The 27270-nt window shown below is 37.7% G+C and overlaps 1 protein-coding gene across 1 annotated transcript in view; it reads right to left on the bottom strand.

The window, feature by feature from the left end:
* Positions 1-2668: 2668 nt before the first annotated feature.
* The window catches only part of TMEM165 (transmembrane protein 165), a 57842-nt gene continuing 33240 nt past the window's right edge, over positions 2669-27270 (bottom strand). Inside the window, exons 3-6 of the mRNA XM_037829846.1 lie at positions 9191-9366; positions 8296-8478; positions 4283-4388; positions 2669-3497 (exon numbers count right to left, since the gene is read on the bottom strand). Coding sequence (XP_037685774.1) covers positions 3421-3497; positions 4283-4388; positions 8296-8478; positions 9191-9366 — 542 coding nt within the window. The 3' untranslated portion in view covers positions 2669-3420. The remainder of the gene's footprint in view (positions 3498-4282; positions 4389-8295; positions 8479-9190; positions 9367-27270) is intronic.

Genomic DNA, 27270 nt, shown 5'->3' with positions numbered 1-27270 from the left:
GCACTGTCCAATAAAGCAGTGTTTGAACACTGGAAGCCTAGAAGTTTGAGGATACTTCCTGCTGGGATGCATTAAGACATACTTCACCTTCAGGGCTTCCAGAGCAGCTCGAATCCTACAAGCTAGGTATAGGGCACACTATCTACACAAGTTGGATTTAGAGATGTAAAACCTGTTAATTCAGAGGGTTAAACTGAAGATGTGCTGTTTTCAAATGTATTTCTGAGGAAACAAGCTGTGACATCGCTTAAAATATGACATTCAAATGTTCTATGTGTGTTTGAGTTGGCCTCTGCAGTGCAAATTCACTGGCAATGGTTGTGCCAGCACTAAATTAAAATGTAGGAAAAGCTACGTCATCTTCAAATTGATATGTTATGTAACCAGATGGTCATCTTAAAGCAAAAAAAAAAAAAAAAAGGCCAGGATGTCCATCTTTTTCTATAGAAATGTCAGCCAGAACAGCTGTAATTTATTTAGGCCATTCTAGAATTATTTTAAAATCTATTTTATTGTGGTGTCAGTTAGGGAAAGGGCCTCAGTATGGCACTTTCACTCTACGTAGACTGAAGCCCAAAGACAAGTTAAATTCAGTGCTGTATTGAAACCAGTTAGTGCAAAACAAACAAGTTTATCATCTTTTATAAATTTCTGTTAACATCAATCAGTTGATAGATGCAAAAACATGAACCAAATTCTAATGTCCTGTGTGGTTTTCAGTGTGCTGCTCTTGACATTGCTGTCTCTATTGCTTGGTTCTTGCTTTTAAATAAAAAGTAGATGCAGCCCATCATTCTTACTTCCAAAAGGGTGGATCTATAAATGGCTGACTGATCAGGAGATAAGAATACCTTTTTCCTAAAGCCAACCCTGACTTGAAATCCAAATTGATTTACAAAAATAAGACTGACCTATTTTCCAGGTATTGCTTAATGCCAAAATCTTAAATTGAATTAGAAGCATGAAGGATAGGATAAAGAATGGTTTCAACGGTGCTATTAAGTTCTCTGTTGATTTCCATGAGCTATGTTTGGGACTACAATATTGTATAAAATACATGGATCATTTTATTACCAATTTAATATTGCCGCTTTAATTTGGTGTTACTTACAATTGGTTACACGTTTTTTGTTTCTTAGAGCTATCCTTTGAGGAAAATTAATGTGGTATTAGCCGATCTCCACTCAGGCTTCTTGCTGTATCATCATTTTTCCAGGTTATGATGTGCAGAGCTTTTTTTAAAAAAAAAAAACTACATGTACTATTATAATGCCCTTTCCCATACACTCTTGTAATGTATTCAGAACCTAAAATTACAGCAAAAGAGCCAAGCAGTAACATTTTTTCCATAAATGTAAAAATAATTAGATCCAGACTGTTTCCTTATTCAGTTTTAAAAATAAAAAATACCTCAGTGCTATGTTTTTCAGTTATCACTGGCATTTCTCAAAAAATAACACTTGCTTGATGTGGCACATAACTTGTAAGAATCGTATTATTTTGGCTTTTAAAGAAAAATATTAAATATTTCAAAATCACTATCAATGACATTTTCCTTATATTTATCGTGGGGTCTAACTGCATTAGCAATTTTTACCTTGTAGATTTGGTCTGAGCTAACATGTCCTCCGAATAGTTACATGCGGCTACAAGAGAATTATGCTGTTATTCAGATATTAAACTAGGGCTGGAACTAGGGTACCTGAACTATCAAGTTTGGGCTATAACAGTACCAGCTACTTTCTAATAGGAATTTTCTGTACTTGGAAAAAGGACTGTTAGCAATAATTTCTTGCTCTCCCTGTTTATAAAATAACCTAGGCGTATCCAATTGCAGAGAACAAAGATGTGGTCTAGGGATCTAATCTGAAATTTCTTTGAAGTGTTTTAATTCATGGACATTGTGATATTCTACTGTGTAATAACACTTTTTATGGTAAAGAACACCTTAAAAGTTTCCCCATGACTTTTCCTTTCCATATGGCTACTTTTTAGCTAAAAACCACTTTTAGACATCTTCACAATGGTGGTTAGCTGTCTTTCTCACAGAGTCACTGCTACAGAACAGTTGCTGAGTTGACAATGCTGGCTGATTAACTAGATTCTCTTAACATTCTGTTCCAAATCACAAGTTATACTATATGTCGTGGACGACTGCACTAGCTCAGTAAACCTGAATTGCCTGCGATTTACTTATTGTCACACAGGGAATATGTAGATGTTTCTATAGAATTTTCCATCAGGTCTGAAGAGGCTACTATTGGCAGTTACTGCATATGGTAACAGGCTGGGAGAAAGCAGATGGTATGCTGCTTGGATGGAGTGTATTTTTTAGTCAAATCAGAATATACTTAACAGTGACTGTTGAAGTTGCTGTGATAAAATGATGTACCCTTAGCATGATTACAGGCTCCAGAATTAAATCCCCAGCTCTACCATATAACCATGCTAACTTTGTTCTCTTTTATCTTTCTCACTTGTAAAATAAGGGTAATACTAGTACCCATTACCTCACAGAGTTGTGAGGGTTAAATAAGACAGTGCTTTAGAACAATGCCCTGGCTCCTGTTTAGCTACTTTATGCATACCTCATGCATGTAATATATCACTGTCTTTATATATCAACTTTAGAAAATTATGAACTTGTATAACACAAAAGGAAAACAAGCACCAGTCATACCACTTTTATTTACATTGCATCTATGTTACATTGTTATTCAGTATAGAAAAAATATGAATACATTCATAGTATTCTCTTAATTTGGTAATTTCACAGTCAAATATTGACTGTTTTTTATATTGGGTCTCCTACCCAATTAAAAGAAAAGAGGGGGAACAGATCTGGCAAACAAATCCTGTTGTGTCATGTTATTGATATAATAGTGATATTAATCACAATAGTGATATTAATCATACTTATCTTTTTTTAACCAAGAATATAATTTTGAAAAGTCTTCTGATGAAACTACCACATACTGGCTCAGGGAAATGTGTTAAAAGATTAATTCATTCTTCCTCCAAGAAAAATTTTAAGGTAAATGTCTTAAAATGCCTCAGTGATCCAGAAGAAAATTTATATTTCTTATTAAAAAAGGGGGGCAGTACTAAAAGAAATTCAAGTGGTAGAACCCACCACACAATGGTTCTGTATATACCAAAAAAAAAAGACAGAGAGAGACCATATTATCAAGTATGCTGGAGAAAAAAAAAATTCATGCTTAGAATTAGGTTTCTTTTAAAAATCCATGTTGCAGATAGAATCAGTGATTATTTCATGGACATAATACTTTCATTAAATGGGTCAAACTCACAAATCACTGCTACAAAATACAGTGTTTCCCATCACTTTTAGTTATAATGTACACTATGTATAGAAAGATGAGTTACCTATCTTAAACTAAATATAAATGCAACAGCTTGTTAAAAACCATAATCGGGACTTATAAATAGTGCAGAAAATGCAAACGCCAAAAAAACGATGCCTCCTATGATTGTCACTGGAAGAGAAAAAAAAAAGTTAAATAAGGAAACGAAAGTTTGACACTGCATAAAATATGAGGGAGCCAAGATGTTGCCCATTACTCTTCCAATCTAATAAAGTGACCTCACAAACAAATTAGAACCATTTCAACCCCATTACACAGTAAAGAACACTACTTATACGCCTGACTGAACAATAAGAATCAGTTTCTTCTTTAGCATTGTTTTGAGAATTGACAGAATTATATTAAATTGAGAAAGTACTGACAAGCAACAGTAGAAATGCAACTCATCTTAAAACCCATTTATAAAAGGGAATGTTCAACAACTTCTGTGACTTGTAGATACTCTATTTTTCTTGAGGATCTAACAGTTATTTAAAGCTGTTAAGTACAAATACCTAACTAGCAAATACATCTCCAGAGTCAGATAATATGGTCTCTACCTATGATTCCCAATATTTTAGGGCCAAAAATTTCTCATACTTAAACATGATAATTGTTTTACTTTTAGTATCCACTGCCTGAGAAAATATGTTGGCAAAAGTCTACCACAGATTCAACAATGCTTTTAGTTAAATTTGTATTTTACTAACATCTATGTGTGTGGAAAATAGCACATATTTGAAAGACAAGGGGCAATACTTAGGACCTCTAACTGATTATGATCACAAAGACCAGGTATAATTTACAAGTAAAAATTTAAATAATCAAAGCTAACTCCCTTTTTCTAAATTTTCAATGATTCTAGAAGTTAAAACAATGGTATTTGCTTTGTAATTCAAAAAAAAAAAAAAACTTACCAGTTCTGACAGAGATTTTTTGTGCAATCATTCTTCCTCCAATTACTGCTAAGCCTGTGCATAAACAGTGTCCTACTGTTCCACCCACAGCCACACCACAGGGATCCTGGAAACAAGCATTACTGACATTATTCTAAAACCAAGGTTGAAACTGAAACTGCAAGTTGAGAGAGAATGACTAAGAAGCACTGAAAATGGAGGTCAAGAACAACAAAGTATAAAATAGATCTAATAGTTTCATAAAATTAATTTATGAAAACTACAACAGCTACTTTAAGGAATATATACCAATCATACATAGGACTAGACCTAAAAGGAGAAAAACTTGAATCAATCTATAAAATCAAAATAACCCTCAAGAAATGAAGCTAATTCAACCTTTAGTTATTAAACTTCATTCATAAGCAACATTTAGCACCTATGTGACTAGTGCTAGGAAGACTATTAAACTAGACATCACATCCCACAACTATTGTTTGATACTGTGAGAAAAATAAGCCTTTACAATATAATATGATGATACTCCCTGAGAACAGAGACCCTGTCTCCCTTATTCTCCACTATATCCTCAGTGCCAGACATACAGTATTCATTCTGTAAACGCTTGCTACCAGAGCATCCTAGACACTCAGGTTTAAGGAATCTGTAAAGGTTTTCCAGAAAAACGGCCCTAAATAACGAGTAGGAGTTAACCAGAAGATTTTACTTTGTTTTGCGAGGGGGGAACATTCTAAGCAGAAGGCAACAGGCCAGCAGTAAAGAGCTACTGTGGGGCTATTCACTATTTCCACAGAGAACAGAGGAGTCACAAGGAAAGAGTCAAGTAAGGAAGGTGGGGCGGGGCAGGTCATGAAGGACTTCAAAGATTAGATTTTATCTAAGACACTAGTTGGTTTTTAACTGAGAAGTGACAGAAGAATAATCTAAAAGTCTAGTGTAGGAAATGAACTGGGTAGTGGGGCAGTGTGGTGGGGTAAAACTGAAGGCAGGGTGATCAACAGGGAGGCTATTGCAGTAGCTCTGCTAAGAAATTATGGTGGCTTGGATTGGGGTGGGAGGCTACTTGCTAAAGCAGACAGACTTGGAGGAAAAAAATTAAGGAGGCATAATTGATATACTTAGTGATAACTGAATGATAGTGGTTATGAAAAGGAAAAACCAGGGATAACACCCAAGTTTCTCTGGCTTGGCAGAATAATATCGATGTGATAAAAAAGATTTAGGAGCAGTGGAGAGAGGGTTTATGGATATCTACAAGAGGTAAAAGCAGAGAAGTTCCAGGCTCAGTTGATTTAAATGGTGAATAAGCTCTAGTAAATAGCCTTAGAAGAAACAGTGAATGATAAGGATGTTAATAACACAATCCCAAGGAAAGCAGTATTCATGGGATGACAGGGGAAGAGAAGCCAGGCATCGAAGAGGGCCACAGCGGGTACTGTTAATGGCTGCAGTGAACTCAAAGCAACATATTAATATTACTGGTGAGAAACTAATGTTACTGGTCAGAAACTACATTCTAATTTTAGGCAGGAAAGTAAAGCCAGTTCTGTTTTCTTCACCGCCAAGCCCTTTGAGACTGGGGAAAAGGTGAGGAAGACATTGGTATTCAGAACAGAAGAACTGAGAAAGGGTTTTTTTATTTTTTAAGATGAAAAAAAGATTTGCTAAAATGCTAACAAAATGGGGCTAGAAGACAGGCAAAGACTTAAGCTATAAAAGGACACTGGGAGGCCTGGGGTCCAGAATACAGGAAGAGGGAAAGCACTTCTACTGTGATGGGTGGAAGTGAAAAGATAAGTTTTTTGCATTAAACAGAAGGAAAGGTTGTCTGTTAAGGAGTGGACAGTAGGGACTCCGGAAAATGGGGATGATTTGAAACATCTACTGGGAAGAACAGAAGAGGAGGAGTACAATTTCCAAACTGTGTTTTATAATTTCTAAAGCTGGTATCTCAGAAGATGGTTTCGTTCTATTTGAAAGTGATATTTGAAAAAATTACTGTATTAAATAAAATTAAATAGTTCCTTTATTACAGGATTTTTCAGTCTTTATTAATCTGTATAATGAATTTTTAAGAAAAGGGATACAGTATTTGTCAAATTCATTTGACTCTGGAACCTCCTTTTTTGTTTGCCTAATCCCATTAAGCATCTCAAAGGACACTAAGATTCTGTGAAATCCAATTTGGGAAATACTGAATTATGTTGAAAGCAGGATTAAAGTTTCAGACTAAAATGGGCTGAACTAGACTACTTATACTGTATGGTTCATACAAAAAATTACCAAAAAAAAAGGAATATTAACGAAACAAAGAGACAACCATATTTCTGCCCTTGAAGAGCATATTAAAGATCCCTTTGGTGCTTGTAGTGTGGAAAGAGGATGGACATTGAGTGCTGACTGTTAGATGCCCTCCAGGCATTATCTTATTTTAACCACAAAGCCCATTTTCACATGAGGAAACCCAGGGAGGTAATGTAGTGTGATCACATAATAAGAGGCTGAAAGCCAACCAGCACGTGCCAGGAGCAGACCAAGGTATATGGCAGCGACAGGGCCAGTCTTGAGCCTTTCACAAGTCACTGTGCCATACAGAACACAGGACAAGAAAAATGCAAGGATTCTGCCGTTGTGACAGTCACCCTGGCAGAACCACCACTGCCGCTGCCACAACCAAATGGTCACTTACATTCAAGTCCCAACTCTGGCACTCTTAAAGGCAATAAAAAAGGCTAGAAATTAAGAAAAATATAGGACAGCCATTAAAGTGACATTTTTAAAGAAAATTTGTTTTGAAATGAGACTCAAGTGAAAAATCAATTTCCTGTCCACCAAATACAGCATTTTTGAGGCTTCTCTGACAAAACAGCCCTGTCCCAAAACAAACCACAACTCTTTGTTTTATATTTTAAACTGCAGCCTATGCTAAGGAACCTTTTCTCTGGTGGTGGAAATTTCCTAGGAGCTGGAAACAAACTCAAACCAAGCCTTTTATCTACATCCTACCATTAGATATTAAAACAGGTAAGAAATAATATTTAAGACCAGCGCCTATGCAGGTGTAGCAGCGTTCAGTCCACAACCATCTCCTGCTTAAAACCTCCATGTGAACAATAACAGATATTGCATATAAAATTTTACTATTCCCCTCAAAAAGAATAAAGATTTTAAAAACTTAAAACCAATGTGTATCTTTAAAATAAGCTGTATTTAACACTTATGAGCACAACACAGTAAAAAGGCTGGAAGGCAGAGAGCCTTAGCTCTAGCTTTTTGCCCCTGCTACCAACTAGAGTATGTCTTCGGATAATCACCTATTTTCTTTATCTGGGCCTCAGGTTCTTCATTTATAGGGTAAACGCAAGAAACAGATGGTCTGAGGTCTCTTCTAGTTATATACCATTCTAGAACTTACAGTCTTGGTTAACTCTAAAATATTTTCTAAACAGAAATAAATCACCTGCAGTAACAATACCCAAAGACAAGCTCTGTAAACATTCTGATTTTCCTGTCTTTTGTTCTTTGTGTGTCCTTTAAAATAAACCTCCTTTGTAAATATCTCATTTTTCCATATCATATTTACTTTGCATTTTAAAAGCTGTAATAAATATTTTAAAAGGAATGGAGGAACTGGAAGTCATACATGTTGGACTTTAGATATTTATTGCCAAATTGGCCTTCAATAATATACCAACTTATATTATATTCTTAACTAGTACGCAAAGAAAAATTTTGAGTAAAAGGGAAAACCAACCCAAGAAGACAACTCCCACAGCATCATTCTGGCAAAGCTGAAGAGGAGTGAGCAAGGTGCGTGAAAAGACGGCAATCCTAAAAACACTGCCTGATTGGCTGTAGACACTGAGAGAAGGTCAATTACAGGAGGAGCAGGGTTATCAGATCTTAAAGAAACTGTCGAGCATATGAAGTAATCCTTTGGCCCTGAAGCAAAGTAACATTTTTGTCTGCTTAGTCTTAAGAGCAAAAGCAGTCTTCCCTCAAAAATCACTCACCTCTCTAGCTGCCAAAACAATCGTAGTTAGTTGAGAGCGATCACCCCATTCTGCTAAGAATGTTAATGTGAGAGCTTGAACAAAGATGGGTGAAATAAAATGCAACCACTTTTTCTGAGGTATCGTTGCACTCGTACTGGTTTCAACATCTCCTGGTCCATTTAAAAGTTTGGTTCGTTGGAGCTAAATTAAAAACAATGACAACAACAAAAAACACCACTGACATTAATCCCGAGAAGGAAATCAAATTAGCAGAAAATCACTTATATGGAGAGAAATACTTAAGTTATTCTCCAAGGTGCAACAGTAAGAGAATAACCAAGTATTTAAAAATTCTCATCATTATGAACATCATTTTGGCTACTGACGTTTATCTTTAAGGTAAAAGTATATTTAAAGTATTTAAAGAGTATGTAATATGCCTCAAAGAAACTGAAGTTCTGTGACCCTAAACTGACCCCTTGAAGTCTGAAGTTCCCCTGGTCTCATATAGCAACAAATGCTGTATTCAATTCTCACTATCGCAGATTCTGAGGAAGAAATGTAAAATTCTAAAACACATTTCTTGCTTTTGGAGCTTACAACCAATCTGATTAAGACATCTGGTTACAGATGTCTGGTTACCCTAACCCTAACCCTAACCCTAAGACATCTGGTTACATGTAGTCAGTATTCATCTCTCAGGTTCCATCTCCCAGGGAATCCTCCCACATTCACACTAACGAAGACAGACTCACATCATAACCAGCTGTAAGAATGGAAACTAAGGCAAAATAAGCTATTTTTGTATAGCGACACATATCACACAGACATGGCCACTGAAAACCCTCTGGATAGTGTTTATTTGTAGTTCAGTGCCTTTTTAGTCTAGATATTTAACAGTGTTATTACTTACTTCTTCATCTTTCTTCTTTATTTCTGCTTGAACTTCTTCCAATTCCTCTTGACCCTCATCTGGGCTCATCTTTAAGCCTTCTCGAAGCATTCTAATGCCAAAAATGGCAAATAACGCAGTTGAAACATAGTATGTATACACCCTGGGAATGACTGTGGTGGCATAGCCAAACAAAACTGGAAGAAAATTTAACAGTATATCTGGTTAGCTACCATGCATCCCAACATGTCAAAGGGAACATTAACTTCAGAAATAGTAACTTACCACTATTTTAAAGCAAAAATATTTCCATTAGAAGCTAATCCAATATGTAATAACTTTAAATCATTCTACTTCTTTCCCTCCAACAACAATGAACACTTAGGTGTAGCCAATGACCTAACAGGGACCTCTTGTAAGATACTGAACCTCCCTCGAGCCACGTTCAGTCAGGAGCTGGATAGTCACTCACTTATAACAGGAGATAGCACTTTAGTAGTTAACTCTGATGCCCTCTAAGGATTCCAAGATTTTATAATCAGAAAAATAGATCATACATAGTTGACATTTCTTCACCAAAAATCTTTAAAGTTACAAACTTCTATAATGAAGAATCATGATAAGATTCTCATATGACATGATTCAAACTCTGCTCCTTTGTAACTATTAAAAGGATATCTTATGAAAGAAAACTAAAAATCCCTTAAAATACATTAAAATACAGCTTACACTAGACTCAAACCTATTCAGCACCATTCTTTGCAGTTGATAAGGAAAGAGTACAACTGTTTAAAGTTATTAAAAAAAAACTATACTTGGAACTACATCGAGAACCCAAATACCAACTGTGAAACACATTTACATCAATTGTACCAGTTCAGTAATCAAAGATTAAAATCTGTGGAAGGCCAGAGGACATTACCATATATATATAATTTTACCAGCTCTTTTTATAAAATGGGTACAAGAGACAAAGAAAGCCAAAGACGCTGAGAGAGAAAGCCCCAGAAGCCAGAAGATGAAAGCAACGAAACCCAGAAGAGAAGGGAGAGACCAGCAGCGTCGCCATGTGTCTTGCCACGTGCCAGAGGAGTCAAGGATCACTGGCAGCTGGCCTTCCCACAGGTCTTCGAGGAGAAAGCCTCACCTGAAGATGCCTCAATTTGGATATTTTCATGGCCACAGAACTCACATGCCTCCCATCCTGAGGCAGTAAGAGGGAAGAATCTCGCCACTGACTTTTTTTTTAATCGAGATTGTTCACATACCATACAATTATCCAAAGATCCAAAGTGAACAATCAATTGCCCATGGTACCACATACTGTGCATTCATCACAATTAACTTTTTTTTTCAATTTTTAGAACATTTTCACTACTCTAGAAAAGAAATAAAGACAAAAAAAGGAAACTCAGATCTTCCCATACCCCTAACCATCCCCCCTCCATTACTGACTCATAGTATTGGTATAGTACATTTGTTACTGTTGATGAAAGAATGTTATACTACTACTAACTGTAGTATATAGTTTGCAATAGGTATATTTTTTCCCTATATGCCTCTCTATTATTAACTTCTAGTGTCATACATTTGTTCTAGTTCATGAAAGAGATTCTAATATTTGTACAGCTAATCACAGACAGTGTCCACCACAAGATTCACTGTTTTATACATTCCCATCTTTCAACCTCCAACTTTCCTTCTGGTGACATTCATGACTCTGAGCTTCCCCTGTCTGCCACATTCACACACCATTCAGCACTGACGTTATTCGCACAACGTGCTACCATCACCTCTGTCCGTTTCCAAACATTTAAGTTCAACCTAGTTGAACATTCTGCTCATAATAAGCAACTGCTCCCCATTCTTTAGCTTTGTTCTATAACCTGTTAACTAATATTTCATGTCTATGAGTTTACATATCATAAATAGTTCATATCAGTGAGACTGTGCAATATTTGTCTTTATGTGTCTGACTTATTTCACTCCACATAGGGCCCTCAAGGTTTCTTCATCAACCCATTTTTTAAGTCAGTTTTGTTCACACACCATACATTCTGTACTAAGTACACAATCGGTGGTTCCCTGTATAATCACGTATTTATGTATTCACCACCATCACCACTATCTATCTAAGGACATCTCCATTTCTTACACAAAGGAGGAGGAAGAGTCAAAGAAGGTAGACAAAGGAAAAGAAAAAAGAAAGAGGAAAGTTTTGCTGGATATAGGATTCTTGGTTGGCAGTTTATCTCTTTCAGTATCTTAAATATATCACGCCATTTCCTTCTTGCCTCCATGGTTTCTACTGAGAAATCCACACGTAGTTTTATCAAGCTTCCTTTGTATGTGATGGATCACTTTTCTCTTGCTGCTTTCAGGATTCTCTCGTTGTCTCTGACGTTTGATAATCTGATTATTAAGTGTCTTGGCATGGGCCTATTCAGATCTATTCTGTTTGGGGTACGCTGCACTTCTTGGATCTGTAATTTATGTCTTTCGTAAGAGATGGGAAATTTTCATTGATTGTTTCCTCTATTATTGCTTCTGCCCCTTTTCCCTTCTCTTCTCCTTCTGGGACACCCATGACACATACATTCATATGTTTCATGTTGTCATTCAATTCCCTGAGATGTTGCTCATATTTTTCCATTCTTTTCCCTATCTGTTCTCTTGTGTGTAGATTTCAGGTGTCTTGTTCTCCAGTTCCTGAGTGTTTTCTTCTGCCTCTTGAGATCTGCTGTTGTATGTCTCCATTGTGTCTTTCATCTCTTGTGTTGTGCCTTTCATTTCCATAGATTCTGCCAGTTTTTTTTTCAAACTTTCGATTTCCACCTTATGTTCGCCCAGTGTTTTCATTTTATGCTTCCTCTCTTTTGCCATATCTTCCCTAAACTTTATGAATTGATTTAGCATTAGATGTTTCAATTACTGTATCTCAGTTGAAGTGTAAGTTTGCTCCTTTGACGAGGCCATAACTTCATTTTTCTTAGTGTAGGCTGTAATTTTCTGTTTGTCTTGGCATCTGGTTTCCTTGGTTACCCCAATCAGGTTTTCCCAGACCAGAATGGTCTCAGGTCTCAGGAGGCAATATTCAGTATCAGATTTCCCTGAGGGTGTCTCTTAGAAGATTGACACAATCTATGAGGCCTCAAGCCGCTGTGCTTTTCCTAACCCACCCAATAGGTGGCGCCTGTCAGCCTGTCGCTCCTGACTGGAGTAAGGAGGTGCGGCCTGCTTAGTTTCTGTTTTGGCTGCTTCCCCCCAGGCTCTGGGGTCTGATTCTGAATGAAAGCGGTAGTAGAGCTGGGCACCACCTCCTTCCTCTCAGGGAAGATACAAACCCTAAGGAGTTACCATCTGCATTTAAATAGGTTCTTTGTCTCTCTGACTCTGCTATCTCCACCCTTATCTGTATCAGAGCCTGTGAATTGAAAATGGCTGAGCCACTCAGATTGAGAGAAAAAAGGACACAAAGCCCCCTTGCAGCCCTTTCAGGACAGTCCAAACACTACACCCCTCCCCCCCCCCCATTTCACCTGTCAGCCAGAGATAGTACCTGGTCCTCTGGGGTCCCCCTCTCGGGACAGAGAAGTATTCTGTCTCCTTAAAGTCCACTGTCACTATAAGCCTCTGTCTCCTTGTTGGGGATTTGTAGCTTGTATTGAGCAGCCCATGTTTGTTAATTAAAACCCCAGTTGAAGCTGGACTGAGGTATATTCACTTGTTCAGAAAATGCTCTTCCTACTACAGCAAGGTTTTGCAGTTCAGGCTGCTGTGGGGGGAGGGGACTCCCGGCTCGGGTCCACAGTTTTTACTTACAGATTTTATGCTGTGATCTCAGGCATTCCTCCCAATCCAGGTTGGTGTACGATGTGTGGACAGTCACAGTTGTCCCCCAGCAGTTATTCCAGATTTTCTTTCTTTTTTTTTTTTTACTTTTTATTTTGAAATAAATTCAAACTTACAGAACAGTTGCAAAAATAACACAAACCCCATACACAGAACTCCAGCATACCCCAAACCCCTTCCACCGATACCCAGATCTACCAACTTGAATATTTTGTCTTTACCATCATTTCTTTCTTTCCTTCCCTTCCTGTCATCCATCGTCTATTGCTCTGTCTTCTGAACATATGATGAGAGCAAGTTACACACATCCTTGAACGAATATAATTCACATATACATTTCCTATGTACAAGAATAGTCATTTATGTAATCACATTAAGTGTAGTTAAGAAGTTCAAGAAATTTAACATTGATATAAAGCTTACATTCTATATTTCATTTTTTTTTATGTCCCAATTGTGTCCTTTTGAGCCTTTTCTCCTCTATGCTTAGATCTCATCCAGGATCATCCATGGCATTTAATTGTCATTATCTATTTAGACTGTCTTGTCTTTTCATTTGTGGAAACATATATATACAGCATAAAGCTTCCCATTCCAACCCTTCCCAAGCATTCCATTTAGTGGGATTAATCACATTCACAATGTTGCAATGCCATCAACTTCCCACCATCTATTACTAGAAATTTCCCTTCACCCCGAACAGAAACCCTACACTCATTTCTTATTAACTCCCCCTTGCCCCTTCCCTCACTTCTCGTAACCCATTCTCTACTTTTCATCTCTATTATCATATTCTCTGATACTTTCTTTGTGTTTACCGTGGGGCTTAAATTTAACATCCTAAATCTATAACAATCTTGTTTTCTTTGATACCAACTTAACTTCAATAGGACACATAAACTATGTTCCTATACTCCTCCATTCCCCCACCTTTATGTAGTTGTCAAAAATTACATATTGTACACTGAGTCCAAAAGCACTGATTTATCATTACACTTTATGTCTTTTAGATCCTGTAGGAGGTAAATAGTGGACTTACAAATCAAAAATACAGTAGTATTGGTATTTATATTTACCATGTGATCTTTACTAGGAATCTTTATTTCTTCATGTGGTTTCAGTCAATTGTTTAGTGTCCCTTCCTTTCAGCCTACACAATTCCCTTTAGCATTTCTTATACAACTGATCTACTGGTGATGAAGTCCCTCAGCTTTTGATTATCTGGGAATGTTTTCATCTCCCCCTCATTTTTAACCTCCAGGTGTTTGTGAATTTTCTGTCTCTGATGGTGACTGACTTCTAATTGTATTCTACTGTGGTCAGAGAAATGTGCTTTGAATAACTTCAATTCTTTTAAATTTATTGAGGCTTGTTTTATGTCCCAGCATATGGTCTATTCTGGAGAAAGATCCGTGATCACTAGAGAAGAATGTGTATCCTGGTGATTTGAGATGTAATGTTCTATATATGTCTGTTAAATCCAATTCTTTTATCAGATTGTTCAGGCTTTCAATTTCCTTATTGGTCTTCTGTCTGCTTGATCTATCTATAGGAGAGAATGATGTGTTGAAGTCTCCCACAATTATTGCGGAACTATCCATTGCTCCCTTTAGTTTTGCCAGTGTTTGTCACATGTATTTTGTGGCACCATGATTGGGTGCATAAACATTTATGATTATTTCTTTTTGTTGAATTGTTCCTTTTATTAGTATGTAGTGGCCTTCTTTGTCTCTCATAACATCCTTGCATTTAAAGTCTATTTTATCTGAGATTAATATTGCTACTTCTACTTTCTTTTGGCCATAGCTTGCATGAAATATTTCTTCCATCCTTTCCCTTTCAATTTCTTTGTGTCTCTGTGTCTATGATGAGTCTCTTGCATGCAGCATATTGATGGTTCATATTTTTTGATCCATTCTGCCAATCCATATCTTGTAATTGCGGGGTTTAATCCATTTACATTCAATGTTATTACTGTGAAGGCATTTCTTGAATCAACCATCTTTACCTTTGGTTTGTGTTTGTCAAATATATTTTTCCTCCTCTCTTTATTGTCCTTTAATGAACCAATATTGAGTCTCTTTAGTATTGAACCTTCCTCTCTATATATCCTTTCTTTGTTTCTGTCAGTAGGGCTCCCTTTAGTATCGGAAGTAGGGCAAGTGTTTTATTAGAAAAATCTCTCAGCATTTGTCTGTGAAAAATTTAAGCTCTCCCTCAAATCTGAAGGAGAGTTTTGCTGGATAAAGTATTCTTGGTTGGAAACTTTTCTCTCTCAGAATTTTAAATACGTCATGCTACTGCCTTCTTGCCTCCATGGTGGCCGCTGAGTAGTCACTACCTAGTCTTACGTTGTTTCCTGTGTATGTGGTGAATTGCTTTTCTCTTGCTGCTTTCAGAACTTGCTCCTTCTCTTCAGTATTTGACAGTCTGATCAGAATATGTCTCGGAGTGGGTTTATTTGGATTTATTCTATTTGGAGTTCGCTCAGCATTTATGCTTTCTGTATTTATAATGTGTAGAAGGTTTGGGAAGTTTTCCCCAAGAATTTCTTTGAATACTCCTTCTAGACCTTTACCCTTCTCTTCCCCTTCTGGGACACCAATGAGTCTTATATTTGGACGTTTTATTTTATCTATCATATCCCTGAGGTCAATTTTGATTTTTTTCAATTTTTTCCCCATTCTTTCTTTTGTTCTTTCATTTTCCATTCTGTGGTCCTCAAGGTCACTGATTCATTCAGCTTCCTCTAGTCTTGTACTGTAAGTATCCAGAATCTTTTTAATTTGGTCAACAGTTTCTTTTATTTCCATAAGATCATCTATTTTTTTATTTACTCCTGCAATTTCTTCTTTATGCTCTTCTAGGGTCTTCTTCGTGTCCTTTATATCCTGTGCCATGCTCTCACTGTTTGTCTTTAGTTCTTTGATTAATTGCTCCAAGTACTGTGGCTCCTCTGATCTTCTGATTTGGGTGATTGGGTCTGGGTTCTCCACATCGCCTGGTTTTATCATATGCTTTAAAATTTTCTGTTGTTTTTGGCTTCCTGGCATTTGCTTTACTTGATAGGGTTCTTTCAGGATATGTAAAACCCCAATCTCTAATTTGTCAGATCTACAGCTTGGTGGAGTGTACTTTCTCTAACTAACCAGCAGATGGCGTCCGCGAGTCACCTATTCCCCTCAAGTCGGTTCTCCCCAACTTTGTCTTTGTGGTGCATGGGAATCTGATTCTTGTGGAGTACAATTGGTGCGCTAAGTTTGGGTGTGTTGTTGGTGCTGTCTGCCCTGCATGTGGGGCATGTGTCTGAGTGGTTAGGGAGGCAGGGCAGCTTTAATAAGCAAACCTACCAGGTGTTCCCGGAGATTTAAGGCTGTTGCAAGAGTCTAAAACTTCATTTCATTCTTGCCACAGATTATCTCTGCCGCTGACTCACAAGTCCTTGGTATTGGCGTAGGGTCCCTGAGATTTCCGAGTGGGTCCCTCTTCCAAGTTGTGCCCCTCTAGGGCCTCTGCTGAGGGGAGCTGTGCTACGTCACAAGTGTGCGCCGTCCCTCAAGGGGACTCTAGGCCTCTGGGCCGTGCAAGGGCGTTCAAAGCCTGCTGTAAGGATGGCTGAATGGGATGTGTTAATTTCCCCCTTTTCACACAGCTCCGCCTTCCCAGCTCCAGGACAATTAGCTGTGGGTGTGCAAAAGGCTACTGTCTATGCCCAATATTGTGTGTGCCGTGATGCTGGAAACACTTCCTGTCACACTGGGTTTTTTGCCGCAGCTCTGGGCTATGGCGCCTGCGCCAGGCAGGAGCATTCCCAGCCCACCAGGAAGATGGCTGCAAAGGGCGTTGTTATTTCCCCTTTTGGCTCACCTCTGCCTTCCTCGCTCCAAGACAATTAGCAGTGGGTGTGCGAAAGGCTATCTTCCACGCCAGATACTGAGGCGTTCGCACAGCCCGTTCCTGCCACGCTTCACTGTGTGGTTCTCTCTGCCATATCTGCAGCAGCTTTTGGGTTTTTTTTTTTTAAAAAAGTACTAGTCCACCTCCAAACGCCAACCCACAGTTTCCCCACACTGCACTGTAGCTGCCAGACATTCAACAGGCTTACTCACTCGTTTCAAAATGCAGACTCCCAGTTTCACCAAGTGCACGGTCCCTGTGGATTTAGCAGACCTTATCCAGCTGGTGCATTGCTGGAACTGGTGTTCTGGGTGACTTTCTGGCTTTTACCTAGTATTTTTCATGGAGGTGTTTTTTTGCCCTGTCTCTCCTAGTCACCATCTTAGGTGAGATCCCCAGATTATTTTCTAGTTGTTTCAGGGGGGACTAACTAACTTCCACTCCTCTCTATGCTTTCATCTTCCGAGGTTCTCCTTGCCACTGACTTTTGTCCCAACAGTGGACTACGAGTTTTCTACAATTCTTCACCGACTTTTTTTTTTATCTTCATTTAATTGAGATATATTCACATACCACGCAGTCATACAAAACAAATCGTACATTCGATTGTTCACAGTACCATTACATAGTTGTACATTCATCACCTAAATCAATCCCTGACACCTTCATTAGCACACACAAAAATAATAAGAATAATAATTAAAGTGAAAAAGAGCAACTGAAGTAAAAAAGAACACTGGGTACCTTTGTCTGTTTGTTTGTTTCCTTCCCCTATTTTTCTACTCATCCATCCATAAACTAGACAAAGTGGAGAGTGGTCCTTATGGCTTTCCCAATCCCATTGTCACCCCTCATAAACTACATTTTTATACAATTGTCTTCGAGATTCATGGGTTCTGGGTTGCAGTTTGATAGTTTCATGTATCCACCACCAGCTACCCCAATTCTTTAGAACCTAAAAAGGGTTGTCTAAAGTGTGCGTAAGAGTGGCCACCAGAGTGACCTCTCAGCTCCTTTTGGAATCTCTCTGCTACTGAAGCTTGTTTCATTTCCTTTCACATCCCCCTTTTGGTCAAGAAGATGTTCTCCGTTCCACGATGCCGGGTCTACATTCCTCCCCGGGAGTCATATTCCACGTTGCCAGGGAGATTCACTCCCCTGGGTGTCTGATCCCACGTAGTGGGGAGGGCAGTGATTTCACCTTTCAAGTCACCAACTCTTTTTTAGGACACAAATGGTTAGGAATAATGATAGGAACAGAAGGCTTCTATTGAGACAACGATTACTACTCACATGCCACTTGAAGAGGGATTGTGCTCATTCTGTTCTCCCCTAGGAATACCCAGTCCCTTCAGTCTATTTTCAAACTGATCTCTTGACCCAATTCAAAAGCTTCGTCCTCCTTGAAGTCAACCATCTGCAAATAACTTCTCATGTCTGCTAAGAAGCTCTTAACAGCATAAACTGGAACTTTTCTTAACAACACTTAAAAACCTTTTGCTGTATGGATGGATTGTTGCCTCTGTAGAATGTAAGCTCCCTGCAGGGAGAATTTATTATTCTATCCCCTACAAATAACACCCGGTCCATAATACTGAATGTAATATTAGTTAATAGGATTCAGATCTTACATAATAAACTGCATGCCCAAGGCTAAAAAAATAATTATAAATGGGTACACCACCTATAAATCTACTTGACCATTAAAGGTATAACTGCATGGGCAAACTATTTTAACTACTTCATTATATTACAAAATTGAAGATTTTAAAATCATTTATAGAAATCTAGCAATATATATGTATGTATGTGTGTATATACATACACACACACACACACAATACATGCATACTATTTCCTACCTCTATCCACTGAAACAGCCAAGAAGCAAGGCATTTAAATAACTACGAGCACCAAGATCTTAGTCTTTAATACCATTACCCACTAAAAGGCTCCTCATAGGAAACTGCCAATTCCAGTGCCAAGGCAGTGTAAGTACAAGATAAGCCTGCAATATCTTGTTATATCAGGGTAAAGAACAGCAAAAATACATGATGGGATCACGTCACAAGGACACAGGAACCAGCTTGAAGGGATTCCCACTGGCCAAATTTGGGACAATTTGAACAACAAAATAGTAAGTAAAGCAACCAATTATAAACCACTGAAAAGAGGAATTCATGAGTCCATAGTAATAATAAATAGACAACATACAGGACAAGATGGAGAACTCTTGCTTACTGTAGCATGCCAGAGCCGACTGGCCAATGTGGAGGGGGTGCTAGAATCAAAAAGCCAACATTTTGCAAGTACATTGGGAAAGTTAGATCATGGAAGAGTCATCAACAGTTGCTAAATCTTCAGGGAAATTTTTATGAGGAAAGGATAAGAGTCTCCCCAAACATTGCATATTAATTGCAAGGAAGGGGGGAAAAGTAATTACACAAGGGGAATCTGGACCAGGAGATCAAAGTTAATACCACCAATGAGGGACAAATGGGCATCACTGCGCCTCCAAATGCAACACCCTTAGGATATAACATCACCTGTGCACTTTTCTAGTCAAGCATGCATAATCTCACTTCTAAGCATATACCCAAAAGAATTGAAAGCAGGGACTTGAACAGATATTTGCACACCAATGTTCACAGCAGCATTACTCACAAGTACCAAAAGATGGAAGCAACCCAAGTGCTTAATAACCAATGAATGGATAAACATAAAGTGGAAAATATACAATGGAATTCCAGCCATCAAAGGAATGAAGTTCTGATATATGCAAAAGCATGCATGCACTTTGAAGACATTCCTGTTGAGTGAGATAACCCAGACACAAAAGGACAAATACTGTATGACTCACAGAGTCAGAAATTAGAATACAGATTACCAGGAGCCAGGATGGGGGTAGGAAATGATGAGTTTATGTTTAAATTGTACAGTTTCTCAGACAAAGGTACCCAGTGTTCTTTTTTACTTCAATTGCTCTTTTTCACTCTAATTATTATTCTTGTTATTCTTGTGTGTGTGCTAATGAAGGTGTCAGGGATTGATTTGGGTGATGAATGTACAACTATGTAATGGTACTGTGAACAATCGAAAGTACGATTTGTTTTGTATGACTGCGTGGTATATGAATATATCTCAATAAAATGAAGATTTAAAAAAAAAAAAAAAAAAAAAAACAAAGACATAATGCTGAGCAAAATAAGCCAGGCACAAAAAGAGAGACATTGTATGTTACCACTAATGTGAATTCTGTGAAAAATGTACAATGTTTTATACTGTAGAATGTAGGGGACCTAGAGATACCAATTAGTGGAGGGGGAATGATAATCTAATAAGAACAGATAAACTATGGAGGGTAATCTCAATGTTATGGGAATGCTCAGGAATGATTATGGTTTGTAAACTTTCCTGGATATAGTAAGATCATGTTGGAAGCAATAGAGTTATTTTAGGTTTTTTTTTTCCCTTATTCCTTTGTTTTCTTAGGGGTTGTTAATTTTCTTGGGGTATGGTAGGAACATGTTGGAAGCAATGTAGTTATTTTAGATTATTTGTTTTTCTTACTCCTCTGGACATGGTTTATTAATTTTCTTGGGGTATGGTAGGAACATATTGGAAGCAAAGTAGTTATTTTAGGTTATTTGTTTTCCTTAATCCATTGCTTTGTTTGAAATGTTGTGGGGTTTTTTTGGTTGTTGTTTGCCTGTTTGTGTTTAATTTTTTGATAAACAAAGTTAAAAAATTGAAAAAAAATCAGTAGAAAAATGGGAGTAAAAACTAAATGACAAATAGGGTGGGATGGGGGGATGGTTTGGGTATTCTCTTTTCACTTTTATTTTTTATTCTTATTCTGATTCTTTCTGATGTAAGGAAAATGTTCAGAAATAGATTGTGGTGATGAACGCATAACTATATGATCATACTGTGAACAGTTGATTGTATACCATGGATGACTGTATGGTTTGTGAATATATTTCAATAAAACTGAATTAAAAAAAAAAAATCCTATTGTTTAAGCCAAAAAAAAAAAAAAATTGTACAGTTTCTATTTGGTGTGATGGAAAAGTTTTGGTAATGGACAGTCGGAATGGTAGCACAACATTGTGACTATAGTTAACAGCACTGACTATATATATGAATGTGGTTAAAAGGGGAAGTTTTAGGATGTATATAAGTTACTAGGATAATTTTCATTTAATATATAGGACTGTATGAAACAAACAGGGAACCCTAATATAAACCATGGACTATAGTTAATGCAGTTATGATAATATCCTTTCATCAACTGTAACAAATAAACCACACTAATGCGAGGTGTTAATAACAGAGGGCTACATAGGAACTCTATTTCATGCATGATTTTCTGTAAACCTACAATTTCTCTAATAAAAATTAAAATTATAAAAAATAATAGAATAGATAAAAATCAGTTTTTCAGCTGTTGTCAAAAAAAAATGCATAACCTCACTCTTGTATGTGGAGCTATCAGACAAACACTAAATAAGGAACATTCCAGTGTGGGGGAGGGGTATGCTCTCAGAAACTGTTAATGTCACAAAACACATGTAAGAAAAGGCTGTGGAAATATTTCAGATTAATATAAAGGCTAAATAAGCAAGCTATCTAAATACAATACTGATCTAGACTGGATCCTGTGCTGGAAGGAAAAAAATTGCTATGATTTTATTTATATAGACATATAAATAGGAAACACAAATGCTAAAGCAAATGGGGTAAAATGTTGCCAATAGGTGAACTCTGGATAGAAAGTAGGTGTTCTTTGTACTATTTTATTTGTGCAACTCTAAATTTAAATTATTTCCATAAAAAAGGTTTTAAAAATTTTTTAAAAATGAAATACAGCAAACTTGAAATCTAAAACTAGTTTTCCCTTTATATTTAGATAATCTTAAAAAATGACGTAATATACTGACACAATCCCAGTTTTTCTGCCTTGACATCTCTACAGAGAGCAAAAAGCTATTTGGCATTATAACTTTTTTCTTCCCCTACTTACTGTCCCTCTATTCCTCTTTCTTTGGAAACCTTTCCTAAGTCACTCACTTTGGCTCTGGGATCAATGTAAGGGGCTATTTCTCTTTAAACAAGTGCCTTGCATTAAGTCAGAAGGAGCTACCAATGTACTGCTGGTCCTTCTACATCTTGAAACTGTTGAAGCACCAAGAAAAATATCTGAAGTGAGGATATAAACTTGGGAATCACTGACAGGTTATTAAACTGAAAACATGTGCAAGGACACTATAGTATGAGGGGGGAAAAACGGAACAAGGACAAAACCATGGGAGAGTTTCAGTATTTATGGCACAAAGAAAATTTTTCAGAAAGATAAGTTATAACCAGAAGCACATGTTGTTACAGAAGCCAAGAGAGTAAAAGGATGGAAATACCCACTGCTATACTCTGAGGGCTCGGTAAGATAAAAATGGGACTTTGTGATAAGGCTAGTAACTGAGGCCTTTACAACAGGGCTAGAGGCAGAAATCAGATTGCTGGTGGATACCGGGAAGGAAGGAAGGCCATGAAAAGTGGGAAGAGGAATAGCAGTAATAAGGTAGCTATGAGATAGAGACTTTTATTACCCCGTCTTAAAATGGCTCAAGAATCCGGTAGACTGCCCCAGCTAAGTGGGGGAGTAGAGCCTAGTTAGCCAGAAACTAAAGTACATTACAGAAAATAGATGAGCAATCTATAAACTAGGATTAACACACCCCAGGGGACCACAAAGACTTTACAATGGTATGCAGAACGAACAGTTTTTAAAAAGAAGTCATTTCCTGAAGTTCAACTTCCATGTGTACTCTTTCCTAAAACTCATCTGCCTGAAAACATGGTAGTAGCTAGGGAGTCTCCCCTTTCTCACAAAAGTTCTACACAGTTGTTTTGCCCACTTTACAACACTGCCTTTTACCAAGCTTCCTATGGTTGCATATCTCCACAGTATGGAAAAATAAATATCCTGGATCTGAAATACTGGCATCAGGTCAAGTCTTCTCAAACAAAGCATCAGAAGCTGGAGGAAGAGCCTTGGGTCTTTCCTGTCTGACACAAGTTTCTGATAGGGTTGTGGCATTACAAATAGGATATTTGGGTTGGATGATGGCAAGGATGATGACAATTTTCATTTAGATATCATGACTCTGCTAGTCCCTAATCAGTGTCAACAAACGTATTTTCCCTAAGGGAGAATCCCGCTTCAGCGAAGAGTGCATCACTAAGAAATACTAAAGACAGCAGTGCCCCATTTCACCCAGGGAACACACTCATAGCAGGTTCCATGACTAATCCATTCACCCATTTCAGAATTAGAATTCTAAAGTAAGATGGTTGTCACGGAGATACATATACCATGTTTACTTAAATTGAAAACTGAAGTCAAATGCTTTCTGACAGAAAATAAACCTGACTTGTATGATTTACTAAGGACTCCCTAAGACTGCCATGACAGTAAGATTATGTGGTGGATGTTTCCCATAAACGGAATGAGTTAAATCTGCAGCTACAAGGTCCCGAAAGAATATATTTAAAACTTGTTACATGAAACAATTTTCAAATGAAATCCTTTATTCAGCAAGGGTATGATGAAATTAAACACTATGTCAATTTTCTCAACCATTTCTAAATATATCCAGTTAAACAAGCTATTTCTAACTGATATATTACCATGTATAAGAATAGTCATTTCATATATTTCAGAAAAATCTTTTTGGTATACTTGATGGTTTCTAATTCTCCACATAAAATCAACAGAGATGCTAATTGAGTTGTCAGCTGATTTATCATTAAAAAATAATTTTTGATAATAGATCAGTATATGATTTTTGGTATATACTCAGAACTGAGTGACATGACTATAACAAAACTCCTTCCCATCCACTCATTTGAGTAAAGCTACTCAGCACAGGTATCTTCTGGGGGAAAAAGAAAGATAAGAATTGATGCTAGATCTTGCTTCAAGAGATTTTTAAATTTCTAATTTTTGAAAAATACTTAAATTTGTCATCTATTTTACCTTGATCAACTATGTACTAATGATAACTGTAATAACTCAATCCAGGAAAAAGGTTAACAGTTAGAGACTCAAAGGAAACTTTTCAACATCTTTTTAAATTCAGTATGCATATTTTTATACAGATAGGTGACAGGGCGATCCATAAAAGATTTTCAAGCAAAAACTAATCATCACTAGGGTAAAATTCTATGGGGATACACTGCCCCAACAAGATGGTGGAGTGAGAAGCTTCAGGGCTTCACACACCAAAGACGCTTTCAACAACCAGCAAGAACTGGCAAAAACATCTTTCACAAAGCTCCAGAATACAGTTAAGGGCTTGCAGAAACAGGGCGAGTGATGAATCAAGAAAAAAGCTACTATTTAAAAGTGGTAGGATCTCTTGGAACTCTGGCTGGCTCCACCCTCACTCCCTCACCAGCTCGGCCCAGAGCCACCTGTGCTCCCAGTATAGACCTCTTGTCACCTTTCTGAAGAAAGCTTGTGCACATACTGGGAGCATGTACATCTGGCTCAATCTGTCTGGTGGTGGCCTGAGGGACTCCCCATCCCAAAAATTGCCCTGCATGTAGAAGACAGCTCAAAGAGCTGTCTTACAAGACTCCTGTGCAGAAAGGATCAGGTAGATCTCTATGCTTTGGCCTGGAGCTACTCTCCAAACTCACTATATGGGATAAGCCCTGAAGGAGAGCACCCACATAGGTCAATCTATGGGGAAAGGTGTTTTCTTCCTTCTTTTTTTTTTTTTTTGTTAGCTCCTGGCATTCACGGAAAGCCTTTTCATAATACTAGCTGAATCCATGCTTAAAGAACACAAGCCTCAAAGCCTGAATTCCAGCAATAACACATTTAAAGTATCAAAATGCCCAGGTTTCAGTGAAAGGTTACAAAACAAAACAGGAAGCAATGTCCAGGGCAAAGGAGATGATTGAAGCATGAGAAACCATGAGGAGGACCACACTTGGGACATACCAGGAAAAGAACTTAGAAAACTGTTCCTAAATATGCTCAAAGAGCTAAAGGAAAACATCCAAGAAAATCGGGAAAATGATAGATGAACACTAACAGCATTTCAAAAGGGATGGAAATTATGAAAAGGAACCAAACAGAGCTGAAGCCAAATATTCCCTAGAGGGATTCAATAGCAAATTGGAACTGAAAGAAGAAACAATCAGAACACTTGAAGATACAACCATTGAAATCATTCAGTCTGAGGAGCAGAAAGAAGAAAGGATAAACAAATGTACAGAGCCCAAGGAACCTGTGGGACCCCATCAAGCATACCAATATATGCATTGTGGGAGTTCCAGAAGAAGAAAAAGAGAAAAGGGGAAGAGAGTAATCAAGTCAAATAAATGATGGCTGAAAAATTACCAAATTTAATGAAAGACACAAATATACACATCCATGATGCTCAACCAAACAGGACTAACCCAAAAAGCCTACACCATGCCATACTATAATAGACTGTCAAATACCAAAAATAGAGAATTCTGAAAGCCACAAGAGAAAAGCAATGTGTCACATACAAGGGAGCCTTAATAAGATTAGTGCTGATTTCTCAGAGATCATGGTGGCAGGAAAGCAGTGGGATGACATATTTAAAATGTTGACCAAGAATTCTATATCTGGCAAAACTGTCTTTCAAAACTAAGGGACAGGTTAAGACATTTTCAGATCAACAAAAGAAGAGGGAGCTCATCACCACTAGAAGAGCCCTATAAGAGATGCACGTTCTGCAGGTTGAAAGGAAAGGGCAACAGATAACAGACGAAAGCTGTTTAAGAAATAAAGTTCTCCAGTGAGGCTAACAACGTAAGTATAAATGCCAGTATTATTGTATTTTTTTAATTTATTTATTGTATTGTATTTTGGTTTGTAATTCCACTTTTTTACAGGATCTAAAAGATATATGTATAAAATGTAGTAAGTCATTGGTTTTTGTACTCATAACATATAAACGTACATAAAAGTGGGGGACAGAATGGTACAGGAACACAGTTTGTGTATACCATTGAAGTTAAGCTGGTATCAAAGCAAAGAGATTGTTATAGATTTAGGATGTTAAATTTAAGCCCCATGGTAACTACGAAGAAAATATCACAGAATATTCAAGCTCATACAGAGTACAGGTTGCCAGGGGTGGGACGCAGGGGAAATAGGGAGTTAATACATAACGGGTGTAGGGTTTCTGTTTGGGGAGATGGAAAAGTTTTAGTAATGGAAGGTGGTGAGGGTACCACAACACTGTGAATGTGATTAATCCCACTGATAGTATGCTTGGGAGTGGTTGTGATGGGAAAGTTGATATTGTATATATGCGCCCACAATTTGAAAAAAAAAAGAGCAACTAAAGAGACAATGAAAACTAAATAATGCAATACATCATCCTGGACAGGATCTAATAAGAGAAGAGAAAAGGCTCAAAAGGACGTTATTGGAACATATCAGAAAATTGGAATATAAACTGTAAACTCTTTATCAATGTTAAATTTCTTAAACTTGATAACTGTATTTAAGGTTGTTACATAAGCAAATATCCTTGGTTTTAGGACATGTACATGGCAGTATTAAGGGTTCAAGGAACAGGATGAATACAATTTACACTCAGGATGAATACAATTTACACTCAAGTGTTCTGAAAATTGATAAACAGAGAGACAGACGGGCAGATAGATAAATGGATAAAATAACACAGCAAATGTGGCAAAATGTTAAAATTATGTGGGTATGGGGAGGTGAGATAGTGGTATGTTGGAGTTCTCTGTATGGGGTTTTATTATTTGTGTAATTGTCCTGGAAGATTGAAAGTAGTTCAACATTAAGTTCTCAAAAAAATTCCATGGGGAAAGTAAATGAAAATAATTAAAGAAAAAAAAAACAGTAATGTAAATTTCCAACTGTTAAAGAGTGCGGGATACTGATTACGTGCTTCGACTTGGCGGGCCTAGGCCGGGGGACCTGATCAGCCCCTGGGGAGGGTGGTGGGCACGGGCGGTAGCGCCCTCCACAGCCCCCCGGGCCTGAGAAAGTGAGGCCGGATGCAGGCCCCATTTCCTCACCCAAAATACAATCGTTAAGGGAAGCTTGCCAGAGAAAACCGCCCCCCTTATCTTGCCCGCCACCCCCGTTGCCAGAGCAACTCCCGCCACCGCCAGTGCGCATGCACCGTTGCCAGAGCAACTCCCGCCCCTTTTTCAAACAACCCCCGCCCTCTATGCCAGCCTATATAAACTTGTACTCTCCCCTAATAAAGGCTCTTGGCTTTATCACCTTGAAGGAAACGTGTCTTGCGTTTCTTTCTCGCCGCCCTCCA

The sequence above is a fragment of the Choloepus didactylus genome, chromosome 3, assembly GCF_015220235.1.
Source record: "Choloepus didactylus isolate mChoDid1 chromosome 3, mChoDid1.pri, whole genome shotgun sequence".
In the NCBI taxonomy this organism is placed as follows: Eukaryota; Metazoa; Chordata; class Mammalia; order Pilosa; family Megalonychidae; genus Choloepus; species Choloepus didactylus.
This window is presented reverse-complemented; position numbering and strand designations above follow the sequence as displayed.